Here is a 12,969-nt window from a genome sequence, read left to right as displayed (position 1 = left end):
GACTTCTTAATGATGGCCATTCTGACCAGTGTGAGGTGGTACCTCATTGTAGTCTTGATTTGCATTTCTCTAATAATTAGCAACGTTGAGCATCTTTTCATATGCATGTTGGCCATCTGTATGTCTTCTTTGGACAAATGTCTAGTTAGGTCTTCTGCCCATTTTTCGATTGGGTTGTTTGGTTTTTTGTTGTTGAGAGGTATGAGCTGTTTGTATATTTTGGAAATTAAGTCCTTGTCAGTTGCTTCATTTGCAAATATTTTCTCCCAATCTGTAGGCCGTCTTTTTGTTTGTTTACGGTTTCCTTTGCTGTGCAAAAGCTTGTAAGTTTGATTAGGTCCCATTTGTTTATTTTTGCTTTTGTTTTTATTGCCTTGGGAGACTGACCTAAGAAAACACTGGTACGATTTACGTCAGAGAATGTTTTGCCTATGTTTTCTTCTAGGAGTTTTATGGTGTCATGTCTTATATTTAAGTCTATAAGCCATTTTGAGTTTATTTTTGTATATGGTTTGAGGGTGTGTTGTAACTTCGTTGATTTACACGTGGCTGGTCACTGACCCTTTCTGATGAGAATGTAGGTGCGTCAGGACACACCCGGCTGGAACTCCCTTTTGCCCCTGGCTCTGGTCAGCACAGGTGCCATCCTCCCTTCTCTGGGTCCCTTCCCCTGCTGGGTCCCCGACTCTGGATGGACAAACCTGCCCCGTTTCCAGCCCCGCAAGACCCCCCGCCATGACCCTGGCTGCAGACCGCCAAGGGCATGGAGCCCTCCTCTAGGACAAGAGTCCAGTCAAGGCGGCCGCCCCCGTGGCTGCCCTGTATCCTCCGTCCCAGGGCAGATGACGCTGGTCACAGCAGAACCTCGGTTTCAGAACCTCCAGGCTGCCCCTGCCTGGGGCCAGTGGGGCTGAAACACATCTGCTCAGACCCAAGCCTGGGAGGCCAGAGAGGACCTGAATGAGGGAGACTGAGGCCCCGCCGGCTGGAAGGGCCTTTCATCAGGTGCAGATGTTCCGAGGCAGGGGTGGAACGGCTGCGGGTGCTGCCAACTGTCAGGCAGCATCTTGGAGATGCAGATCAGTCTCCTCTCACTAGTTCATCCTTTGGACTCAGTTGTTCAAAGTGCCTCAGTGTTTTAGAAAATGCCAGGTCCTCAGGCAAACACAGGGTTGCCCACCCCACGTTCTATCTTCCTGGGCACCTGGACAGAGCGCCCACCCAGCTCCTGTGGACGCCCAGCCATGTCAGAGGCCACTCCCGCCCCAGGTAACGGCTCCCGTTCAGGCCGAGCCCTCCGTGTCCCACGTGCCATCCGTGCTGTCACCCTTGGGACTGCCTGACGTCCCCTGGCCTGCTGTCCTGTGCCGTCTCCACCTGGGCAGGTCCTCGGAGCCCGCCGAGGAGGAGAGGCCTCCGTGAGCACGAGGCCAGGTGCCAGCCCCACCCTGCACTCATCTCGTTCCATCTCAGCCCCTTGTCTGGTGCGTCTGTCTGTCTGTCAGCCGCAGCCTCGGCACGCAGGGGCAGGCACGGCTCCTCTCTGAGGAGGCGGTCAGCCCCTCCGCAGGGGCTGCGGGCGTCCACTCCTACCAGCCCCGTTGTCGCTGGGGTGCCTGCGCCTCGTGTCTGTCATGTCGGCATGGGACGGGCCACTCTCTGGGCCCCCAGGATGCATGGGCTGGGCTTGTGCGCTCTGCTGAGCTGTGGCTCTATGTGTCAACAGCTGTGTCCTTGCAGATGGGCTCAGCTGCTGCTCCCGGGCAGGTGGCGGGGGCGCTTGGCCTTAGGGGGCGGCGCACCAAGCTCGGGTGCGGCTCATGTGGGGCTGCCTCAGGTTGCAGAGAAAGGACCAGGGCTGATGTGGCGGGGCCCCCCCATGCCCACCCACCCTGCCTGTGGGAGGGTTGACGGTTTGAGGTGGGGCACCTGGGGGGGGTGAGCAGAGGGTGGCGTGCTGGGGCTCAGCTGGCCTTGCGGACAGCGCCCCTTTCTGGCTCTCCCCCGTGGCCTCTGCCACCCCCGGGCCCTGAGCTCAGAGGCTGGGCCATCGGGGTCCAGGTGGGTGCCGTCTGTAGCCACAGGGCGGCACTCAGCACCCCTCCCGAAAACCACTCAAACCACTCTTCTCTCCTCTCCTCAGGAATCCCTTCGCCAGCGTCCAGCTGAAGCCGACGGTGACCAATGACAGGTCTGCCCCACTCCTCAGCTGACGGCCACATCTGCACCCACTGCCTGTGGGGCTCCTCCTCCCACACCCTGACCTGTAACCTGTTTTGTTACAATCTGCTTGCTCCCCATTTAGAGAATTGTCTCCTTCCAAGCCCTTCTGCCCCCACCTCAATCTGGCCTGGGCTGGACCCCGGCTGTTCCTACCGGGTCAGGAGGTGGCATGGCCGTGGCCAAGGAGAGTGAGGGGAGCAGGGACCTGCTGCCTGGGCTGGGCGGCCAACCTTTTGAATCAGGCCCATCTGTCGTGTGGGCCAGGGAGCCCCCAAGGTGCAGGGAGGGCCATCGCATCAGCTTGTAGCTGTAAGGGGAGCCCCTGTCTGGTCAGTAATGAGGCCGCCCACCTGTAGTACTGTGCCTGCCTGCGGCAGCAATGCAGGGGCAAGGGGAGGGAGGGGAGGGGAAGGGGAGAGCGAGGGCCGGCCTCCCTTCCTTGGATTTAGTATGAGCACAACTTCCTGGCAGACCCCTGATTGGGGCTTTGCTGGGTCTCCCCCCTGCCACTGGCAGTTTTGTGGGCCTCTCTGTCCCAGTTTCTCCCTGCCCACACCCTAACTCCCATCCAGAACTGGCTGCAGGGCCCCCAGCTCTCCTCCCTGTCCCCAGGGTGGTCGGTGCTGTGGCCTGGCTCCCCAGGCTGTGTGCCATTGAGGGGGCCTACCCCAGGATTCCTGGGTGGGCCCCCTCAATGCTCTGGCTGTTTCCATATTTCAGCTGAAATATAAGATTTTAGAAGCTATCGGATCCATGCTGTTCGACATTTAAGGCTGAAATACAGCCGTGCTAATAACCACGTTGGTGACAGCAGTCCTTACCTCAGGAGACGTTCAGTTCCGGGCAGCGTTCGCTTGCTCCTCCCAGACCCTCCCAGGAGGGGCTCTGCGCACAGCCCAGAACACGAAGCACAGGGGGTGGGGCCCCAGAGGCTCTCACCTTGCAGAAGCTGGAGGCAGGCCAGGTGAGGCGAGGCAGGGTCACAGGGCAGATGTTTGCGGCGGAGGGGCACAGAAGCCCCACCTCCTCACAACCCACCTTGCTCCCAGCTCACCGCCCCCTCACCCGGCCTCCCCGTGCTGAGGGACAGGGGCCACCCCTGGAGAGGCAGGAGGAAGAGCTTCCCGGAGAGGTTCCCTCTCACCCTTACCTAGGTAGGGCCAGCTTCCAGGCAGGAAGTGAGGGCTGCAGGCGTCAGTCCGCTGGCCCTGTTCTGGGAAGACACCCCAACCTGGGCACCCTAGGGGCCCAAGGTCACTGTGTCCCTCCACCAAGGTGTGCCAAGGACAGCTAGAGGAAGGGGTGGTCTCCCTCCTGCATCCCCCAGTGGTCAGAAGGGACTATAGGGACCCCACCCCAGCACAGCCCATGCTCCCTCCTGCCCAAGGCTTTATCTGCAGACTCCAAAAGAAAACACGCTTAGCATGAAGGCTTTTTTCCTTAGTTTTGATTTCTCTTAAAAAACAGACAAGAAAGGAACAAGACGATCATTGTACCAGCATCATAAGCCTCAAATAAACAAAAAACAAATTCAAAACAAGTCCCCACCCACACCCCCACCCCCACCCCAAAAGCAACAATAAATTTTATGTCTCTTTGGCAACAATAACTTAAAAGCATCCCCTCTTCCATCTGTTCTGACAACAGCGTTACAAAAATACCCCCTGTGCTGCCCTGCCCCACCCTCCCTCCCAGCTCCACCCCTTCCCACTGTCTCCATCCCTGCAGTAGGAACCCCCTGACACCGTGGGGGGCAGCCGCCACTTTCCTTTGGCAGCTGGGCCGGGCTGGGCCCTGCCTTGCAGAGGGGAGCCACAGACACCTCTAGACAGGGGCTGAAGCAGCAGGACTGCGACCTGAAAGCCCCCCATCTTTCGGGCTGCCCACCTCAGTCCCCTCGCAGGGCTCCAGTGGGACCCAGGCAGGAGCCGGCCCATACCCTGTGGGAAGGGAGAGCTTACGGTCTAACTGATTCAGTGAAGGGGAAACAGCCACAGACTTGGAGCAGGGACACACGAGCCCGGTGTCCTCTTCTTGCACTGAGCAAACCCTGAACCGGCAGAAGGGGCAAAGGGGGCAGGGAGAGGCCGTCCTAGCAGGCCTGTACCTGCCCTCTCACCTGGGGTGAGGACACAGCAGCCTGTAATACACCACAGGAACCTGTAGGCAGGGCGTGCGAGGGCCCCTGGCCTCAGAGGCCAAGCAGTCTTGACAGCAGGGGGCCGGGGGGGAGGGGGCAGCTTCAGGGTGAGGGGCGGCTGTAGGGCATCCCTAGGGCCTAGCAGCAAACCCAAGTGTCCAGGACAAATCCTGCCCCCAGGGCAGCACAGGGCTGGTGTGCACAGATGCTCTTATGTCCAGCGCCTGCCCTGCTCCTCCAGGGTGCTGCATGGGGCACCGAAGCGCTTGGAAGCTGCTGCTGACCACTGCCAAGATGAAAGTCCCCACCACTCTTGGTCACCATCCTCGCTGCTGCCGGGGAGAGAACCGGCAGGGGATCCAAGCAGGGGCTGCCTGGGGCTCAGGCCTCTTTACAGCTGCCCCCAGCACCTGCTGTAGGACCTGGCAAACATGTTTAGGGAGACACTGGGGCCACAGGGACTCCTGAGAGCACCCTCCCCTCCAAGGACAGCCAGAGTCCCCTCGCCCAGGGCTTTCACCTGGCCTCAATCCCTGGCTTACGGGCCACTGAGCAGCTGGGGCTGCAGCAGGCCTGCCTGCCTGCCTATCTAGGTAGGAGCCAGACGATTATCCTTCCCGCCACATCACCAGGGATCGGGCCCAACAAAGCTCAACGTCAGCCCTCTGAGTCCTCTTTTTACAGGTGGGAAAACTGAGACCCGAGCAGGACTGGGCTGGCCAGGGTCACACACTCGCCTCCTGGTGACCTGCTTGCTTGTTCAGATATCCATTAAGGGCACACTGTGTGACACAAACAGACCAGCACATCCTTCCCTAGAGGCTGCAGCCACATGCCAAGGGCCGCAAGGGAGGGGCTGGGTCTGCCAGGGGAACAAGATAAGTAGGGGCATCTTAGTGGAGGTGAGCTTTCAGGGAAGCCTAGTAGAATGGGGTGGTGGCAACTGGGCAGGTATGAGCCCACCTGGTCTGAGGTTGACAGGAGTAGAGCTTGGAGGGAGGAGTGAGCTAAGGCCCCTGAGTAGGGCCCCACGTGGGCACCTGAGCCACCACCACCATCTCTGGACAAGCCATTAGATCTGAGATGGGGGGCTGGTGGATGAGGCAGACCAGCAGGGGCTGGGAAGGTTCTGGCAGGAGAGGCTGCTGCAGGTCAGAGAGCAGGGTGGGGGGCACTCAGTGTCCAGCCTGGTGCCTTCGGAGGAGGGAGAAAAGAGCGGGGCGGTGCGGGGGGTGGGGGTGGGGCAGGGAGTGGACATCCAACCTACATCCCGAAGAGTGCTGAGCCAGCTTTGTCTGGGGCACTGCATCTCCTCAGGGCGGTGAGGAAACGTGCCAAGGTGGTCACAACAAAGAGGCCTGGCGTGACCTGACCTCTCTGAGCCTCAGTTCCCCCGTCTGAAAACTGAGCTTGTCCAGAAAACACGAAATAACGAGCGTAGGGCCTCGCGCCCAGCAGGTGCCCTTCCCAGCCGCCCTCACCACTGTCCTGACTCAGTATCCCCTCCCGCCAGCCCCACCGCAGCCTCACCTCCCACGGACCCGGAGTCCGAGTCGGTGACGTGTGTGATGGAGAAGCGGGACGCAGGCGCTGGTGAGACAGTGAAGCGAGAGAAGGGGCTGGGCTTGGCGGGCGCAGCGGGGACGCACGGGGCAGGCTCCTGGGCCGGCGTCGGCGGGAGGCCATCGTCCCACTCGAACCCTCCGCCTGCGAGGTGCCCGCCGTCAGTTGTGGACCGGATGGGGGAGACACCGCCCGGAGCAAGAAGTCACGTCCAGGCCCGCCCACCAGCTAAGTCACAGGCCCACCCCCACCCCGCCATGTTGCCCCGCCTCCATGAGGGCCCCACCCACCCCGTTGCCCCACCCTCGCCGCCGCGTCACCCCGCCTCCAGCTCACCCTCTTCGGCCGCGGGGCCGTCGGGGGAGCGGTCAGCCCGCCGAGGCCGGCCGGGGGTGCTGGGGGAGCCCGGGCTGCCCACCGGGAACGTGGGGGACGACTCCTTGGCGCCAGGGAAGGGCTCCCCGAGCTCCCGGGTGGGGCTTTCCTGGAGGATCAGAACAGCACGAGTCTCCCATGGCTTCCCGTCCCGCCGCAGACCCCCACTCCGCCACGCAGAGCCCACCCAGGGCGGCTGCCCACCTGGTCGAAGAGGTAGACGGTGACGTCGTCGAAGAAGGACACGGCTTTCTTCTTGCGCTCCAGGTCCTCGCAGAAGGCCTCAGACAGGAGGCTGGGCATCTTAAGCAGGCTGCGCAGGTTGCGCGCACTCTGGCTCTCCGCCACCACCACTGGCACAGGCGGCGCCTCCTCCTCGCTCTCCTCGCTCGGCTCCTGGATGCTGTAGCAGCGGAGCTCCTCGTCCGACTCGTCACTGTCTTCGCTGTCGTCCTCTTCCTCCTCCGGCCGCCCCTCTGGAGCCGCGGGGACTGCCGGCAGGGCCAGGCAGAGTGGGGTTCTGGGGGCACCTGGACCCCCTGTCCGTTCCTGCAGGCCCGACCCTGACAGCAGTCCCAGGGTCTCCTGGAGCTCGGGGCGGTGGCCTTCTGAGCTGGGCCGGACCGGAGTCAGCAGGAAAATCTTAGAGTGCCCGGGGCTGGGCATGGGTGGCACCTGGGCTGGGTCTTGGGGCCAGGGAGGCTCCAGCCTGGGGCCCCTGGGGCAGGCGCTTGGCTCTGGGGAAGAGTCCTCAAGCAGTGGCAGTGGCGGCACCTCCCTGGGGCCAGAGCCCTGTGCCTCCCCAAGCATCCCCAACTCAGGGGAGGGCAGTGCAGACGGCAGCCTGGGGCTCTTCAGGCTCTCCAGATCGGGCTCTGGCCCGGGGACTGGGACACCTCCTTGCTTCTCCTTGGGGCCCAAGGGGGGCTCTGGCTCCGTGTCCAGGTCTGAGAAGTAGGCAGAGTCGCGGTAAGGATTCTTCTCGCTGAGGCCACCCAGGGAGGCGGAGAGACGAGTCTCTGGCCCGGGGCTCTCACCCTCTGAGGCCAGCTCCTCCAAGGCCTCAGGCTCACAGGGCTCATGGGCCTCCTTGAGTACAAACTCAGGGGACTCATAGTTCTCTGTGTCATAGCCGCTGTCCAGGGCTCGGGGCTGCCCGCCAGGGGGGCCAACAGCTAATGGGCTGAAGACCTCAGAGCCGCCATCACTGGCTGAGGATGGGATGTCCAGGGAGTCCAAGGAGTCGGGGGTCCCCACCTGCTTCTGTAGGGAGCGGAAGGCTGGTGTCACATCTGGTTTCTCAGCCTGCGGGCCGTCGCTGGACAAGTCAGTGAAGACACCAGAAGTGGCCTCAGTCGTGTCTTCGTCTTCACTGCCTGGTGCCTCCAGCTCAGGGGAGCTGCTGCCACTGTCGCTGTCCAGGGCCTGGACTGGCTCAGTGGCAGGCTGTGGGCTGCCAGTGGGCGTGGGTGAAGCAGGCAGGGTGGGCGGGGTGCTGGCCTCCTCGGCAGGAAGCAGGGCTCCCTCTTGGGATGGGGATGGGATGGAGGGAAGGGGCAGCTGGAGTCCAGCAGAGCCCTCGGCCTCCTCTGCAAGCCTGGGCTCTGCCTGGGGGCTGTCACCACCACTTCTGGCTGCCTCTGTCCACGGGGATGTGACCAGGCACGGGGCAGGTGTCAGGCCCTCAGCAGGATACAGATGGGGGAGGCCAAGGCAGCGGCCCATCTCCTTACCAGAGGAGGCCCCCTTTGGCCCAAGGAGAGGCTCTCTGAGGTCCTCTGGGATCAGAGGATGGCCCAGCTCAGGGACGGTCTGTAGGGCCTGCTTCACACCAGGGCAGCAGTCCGTGAAACCTGAGAAGCCCGGGACCCAGAATTCTGGTGCTCGGTTGCTGCTGTTGTTGTTTGCAGATACATTGGAGCTCCAGTGTCTGTGCTGGGCAGTCCTGGGCATCCCAGCCTCTCCCAGCTCTTCCCCACCTGGGGATGGTTGGGCCCTGGAGCTCGCGGAGGGGGATGTGCCCAGCGGGTCCTCAAAGAAGGGCGGGCAGAATGCCCCCACGCCCCAGTCAATATCCTCTGCTCTGGGCTCCGCCAGCATCGGGGTCTCCGGGGGGGGTGAGCGTGAGGTGCAAGGCAGGTCACGGGCATGGCTCCTGCATAGGTGGTAGTCGCAGTGGCCCCAGGGGCCATCAGCGGGCGGCGCGTGGCCCAGCAGTGGCTCCATGACCAGCGAGGCGGCCGTGCTGCCGTCAGAGTCGTCATCATGGTCACTGCCGTCGGGGCGCAGGGTGGCAGCGAGGGTGCTGGGGGCACAGCCGGCACAGTCGGGGTCGTGGCCTGCGGCAGGCGCGGGGTCTTCCAGGCGGATGAAGTACTCGCTGCCCACCGAGGGGCTGTGAGCGCTGAGCACCGGCACCACGCCTGGGGGAGCACCGTCAGGGACGCAGAGCTCCTGCAGACGCGCGTCTCGGCCCGGGCTCAGTGCGCCCTCAGGTGGCGGGAAGGCATCGGAGCCGCGGCCGGCTTCCCACTTGTACTCGAAGTTGAGGCCACGGCTCGTCTCAGTCACCGTCAGCACGTCATCACCATCCGTGTGGAAGCTGTCGCCAGCAAACTGCTCCAGCAGTGGGAAGGATGAGGTGGCCGCAAGCTCGCCCATGCCCCCCAGTGCCATGCCTGCCGCCCCCAGCCCGGGGCCCACGCTGCCCCCCACAGGCCGCAGTGAGCGCCAGCGCCGCTCAAACTCCTCCTCTGCCTCGGTGGCACCCTTGGCACACAGGTAGGACAGCAGCAGGTGCACCTCCTCGGCCGTCGGCCGCTGCTCAGGCTGAAGCCAGCAGAACTGCATCACCTCATACCTGCGGGAAGGGATGCCCTAGGGCTCAGTCCCTGCCCCCCCCACGGGTGGTAGTGCCTGGCCAGGACCCCAACCCCCAGGGAGTGAGCCAGTCCGCCCTCAGCATGAGGGTCTGAGTTCCGCCCCTTCTCACACTCAGAATCCCGAGGGCAGTTACGGGCATCTCCTGAAGTGGGCGCGGTGGTGTGGGAGACAGCAGTGGACTAGGGCACTGTTCCCTCAGCTCATCCCTGCCAGGGCTGCAGGCAAGTTTGTGTTTTGGATAAAGCGGCCATTCCAGTGTAGGCACAGGGTGGGGCCCAGAGGTCACTGCTGGCCGGGGGGAGCCACTTACGCTCTGGGGACTCGAAGCACCCCCCTTTGTGTTGTCCTTCCTGCTGGGGACACCCCCAGCCCCGCCTGGCCTCACAGGGTCCTCACCAGCGGTCAGAGAGGGTCAGCTGCAGCTGGGGCTTGGGCAGCTTGAGCTGCTGCTCCCGGACCGCATAGGCCAGCACCTGCCGGTCGGAGTGGTGCGGATAGGGCTGCGCTCCCAGCTCGAAGAGCTCCCAGATGGTCACGCCCAGGGACCTGTGGGGGTGACAGCCATCAGAGGGCAGGCACGGCTGGCCAACGCACGGCTCCAAAGGGTCTCGAAGACTTGGGTGCCAAGGGCAGCTCCTGTCATCACACCAGCAGCCAGAAGACGGTGCCTTCCTTCAGTAAATGGGCAGCGTGTGCCCCCTGGCCGGGTCCGAGCCCACGCCCAGGTGCTTGGACAAATAAACGCCAGACTGGCCTCCCACAAACCCAGTCCATTTGTTCACTCGTTCACTCCCGTGCCGGGCTGAAGCGCAGACACTGCCAGGTGCAGGAGATGCCCTGGAGAAGCTCCCAGTCCTGCCAGGCACCTGTGGAGGCCAGAGGGAGGGAGTGTGCTAGGGTGTGAGGTGGAGAGAGGGGTGAGTCTAGGGACACCCCAGCCAGCAGGCCAGGCAGCCAGTGCACGCGGGGCTGTGAGAAGGCAGCTGGGATCTTTCCAGTGGGCGGCAGCTTCACCCAGCTCCCAGGGACCCCAGGCTGTCCCACGAAACTGGGGGCATGAGGGACAGCAGATTTGGCGACAGAGACGTCACAGTGGCCCTGGCCAAAGCCGTCTAGGGGAGGGACCCCAGTCAGTGTGGGCTGGTGGGCAGGCAGGGGAAGGTCAGCCAGAGGGAGAGGCGAGCGGGGGAATGGAGTGTCCGTGACGGGTACAGTTAATGGCTCAGGGGAGACCCCTGGAGAGCTCAGGAAGGGGGACTGGGCCCTGGATCCAGGCCCTGAGGGTTTATCAGGAGCAGAGGGGGGCCAGACAGGCCTGGGAGGCTGGGAGGAAGCAGGAGGGGGAAGCAGAGGCTAGTCAAGGCCGGGGACAGGGGACCACCACAGCCAAGCCTCTAGAGGCTGTAGTCCTGGGTCCCAGCACCCGCTCTGTGCCCAGCCCCAAGCCTCCAGGCTGCAGTCACAGGAGACCCCAGCCCCACTGTCCCCTCTCAATGGGAACAGGTGCTACCACGAGGCCCCACGTCTCATCAACTTGCCCGAGTGCTCTGACCCTGATGTCTTCGGGCATCGGCCCAGCGGGCCCTGGGAGGGGCAGGGCTTCCTCCACAGACCCCACCGCTCTGCCAGCCCAAGTGCTGTGGGCCGTGGCACCGGGCAGCGACAGGGGGCCCCAGAACCCCCACGACCTCACCTGGGGGTGTATGTGGCCACCTCCCACAGAGCGACAGGGCTGCACAAACACACACGTCCTCACACACGTGGCCTTGCTTGGCGCGGCCAGCCTGCATCCCCTCCAACACCAGGGAGCCGGCAGGCGGGTGGGACTCAGCCCCCCAGCGCCCCGCATCCTCACTGGACACTCACGCGGCACCGGACAGGGCAGCCATGAGGGCTGACAGCCGCAGGTGAGCATCAAGTCGTCGGCTCTCAGGGGTCCAAGTCCTCATGGCGACTGCCGGGCCCACACTCACCACACGTTGCTGGCCTTGGTCTGGTCCACCACCAGCAGGTTGCAGTGCACCTCGTCCACCAGCTCAGGCGCGATCCAGCGCAGTGGCACCCACAGCTGGTCAGCCGTCACAAAGTAGTCCTCCTGTCGGCACACGGGACAGTGGTACCCCGCGGGCAAGTGTGGCCGGCCCTGCCCCGGCCCGAGCCGGCCCACTCACCCTGTATTTGCCGTGAGACAGGCCATAGTCGCCGATCTTCACCGTCAGGTCGGCTGTGAGCAGGCAGTTCCTCAGAGCCAGGTCACTGAGGGTGGGAGGATGGGAGGGTGGGGTCAGCTGGCAGTGCCGGGCTGGGGCATCCAGGGCACTGAGGGGACTGGGCCGCTTGTCGCCGAGGGCATCCTGGGCTCGGTTCGGTCGGTGGGTGGGTGGAAAGGGGCATCTCAGAGGCTGCCCGCCCTGCCCCTCACCCAGCACTGGACACTTTGAGGGTCTGAGTGGATGGGGCCACACATGTTAGAAGGCAGACAAGGAAAACGAGGCCCAGGGCCAGCTAGAAGGTGCCCAAGGGCTCTCCTTGGACGAGGTCTGCCTCACTGGAACCCCATCCCCTGACCCCAGTCCACTCCCCTGCTTCTCCTGGGACACCAGTCTGCTGAGCAGTCCCTCGGGGGCGAGCCAGCCCAGGGACACCGCAGTCTCCTCCCGCCCGCCACACTGCCACCCTCAGCTCCCTGAAGGCAGGCATCAGTGAGGCGACTGAGTGCCCCAGGGTCCTGCCCCTGCCCTGTGCACACACGGCCCCTGGCAGGGTGGGGGTGTGGAGTGCCCGCCCAGCAGTGCCGCTCACCCCCGCCTTTGCCTCCCACCCACGGCCGGCCTTGGCTGCCGGCTCCTCCCCTGCCTGCCTTGTGGCCCCATGGGTGTCTGGGGCCCAGGGCACTGGGGCAAACGCGGGGTCAGCACACATCGGCCAAAATGCTGCTGTGCCGGGGCCACAGATGGGCGCCTGGGGCTGGGTGGGCTCGGCGGGCCGGTCGGGAGGCTGGCAGCGGCCCTCTTCAACAAAATCACTGATGCTGGAGTTGCCTTGTCATCACTCAGCACCAGGATATTGTTGGGGAGGACGGCCCGAGTGCTGTCCGCGGCTGGCGGGGCCACGCAGCGCCACTTCTTCCGGCATGTCCCCCTACGCTGGGCCCTGGCCCGTCTGTCCGAATCCAGGGGCCAGGGCGGGAAGCAGGACAGAGCCACCCCTCCCTCCGGGCCTGAGAGAGACAGAGGAGAGTAGGGGCCGCCGTAGGGCCACCAGGCGGCGCTGACCACCCTGGCGACAGAGGATGGGCTTCAGGCCCTACCGCATGCCCAGCCAGGCCAGCTGGACAGTGGACGTCGCCTGGCTTAACCCTCCTGCAGAAGCAGGTGTTCAACTCCCATCTGCCTGGTTATTATTTGACAAGATCCCTTTGTACAGTGGTCCCTAGAGGCTGAACAAAGACTAACCCGGTTAATTGAGGATCCACCTCACGCGGCCCCCGGAGCAGGTGCGGAGGCCCTGCAGAGCTCGTGGGCCACCTGCGCCCTCACCTGTGCACGTAGTTGTTGCGATGCAGGTGCAGGACGCCACAGGCCACCTCACAGGCCATGCGCTGCAGGGTCAGAGGGTCGGGCGCCATGGACTCTGCCACCCGACAGCTCCGCAGGTAGCCCTTGAGGTCCCCCTGCCGAGAAGGGCAGCACTGTCACCTGCTGGTGGGGAGTGGGTGCCCGTGCAAGCCCACCACCCGGCCCCGCCCTCCTCAGCAGGGCCCACGGGGGGACCAGGCATCCTGC

At 63.9% G+C, this 12,969-nt stretch overlaps 2 protein-coding genes across 16 annotated transcripts in view; one reads left to right on the top strand and one right to left on the bottom strand.

The window, feature by feature from the left end:
- Window positions 1-2,576, top strand: part of BAIAP2 (BAR/IMD domain containing adaptor protein 2) — a 70,265-nt gene extending 67,689 nt beyond the window's left edge. For all 3 annotated transcript variants that reach the window (XM_060135552.1, XM_060135549.1, XM_060135551.1), the window contains one exon: window positions 2,144-2,576. In XM_060135552.1, coding sequence (XP_059991535.1) covers window positions 2,144-2,213 — 70 coding nt within the window. In that variant the 3' untranslated portion in view covers window positions 2,214-2,576. The remainder of the gene's footprint in view (window positions 1-2,143) is intronic.
- Window positions 2,577-4,388: 1,812 nt separating this feature from the next.
- Window positions 4,389-12,969, bottom strand: part of AATK (apoptosis associated tyrosine kinase) — a 38,334-nt gene continuing 29,753 nt past the window's right edge. For 7 of the 13 annotated variants that reach the window (XM_060135684.1, XM_060135682.1, XM_060135675.1 and 4 more), the window contains 8 exons: window positions 12,724-12,857; window positions 11,356-11,440; window positions 11,158-11,279; window positions 9,581-9,730; window positions 6,506-9,161; window positions 6,263-6,410; window positions 5,894-6,070; window positions 4,389-5,557 (listed from right to left, as the gene is read on the bottom strand). In XM_060135684.1, the coding sequence (XP_059991667.1) occupies window positions 5,436-5,557; window positions 5,894-6,070; window positions 6,263-6,410; window positions 6,506-9,161; window positions 9,581-9,730; window positions 11,158-11,279; window positions 11,356-11,440; window positions 12,724-12,857 (3,594 nt within the window). In that variant the 3' untranslated portion in view covers window positions 4,389-5,435. The other 6 variants (XM_060135685.1, XM_060135676.1, XM_060135679.1 and 3 more) reach the window with 5 other exon arrangements.

The sequence above is a fragment of the Lagenorhynchus albirostris genome, chromosome 20 (assembly GCF_949774975.1).
Source record: "Lagenorhynchus albirostris chromosome 20, mLagAlb1.1, whole genome shotgun sequence".
Lineage (NCBI taxonomy): Eukaryota > Metazoa > Chordata > Mammalia > Artiodactyla > Delphinidae > Lagenorhynchus > Lagenorhynchus albirostris.
This window is presented reverse-complemented; position numbering and strand designations above follow the sequence as displayed.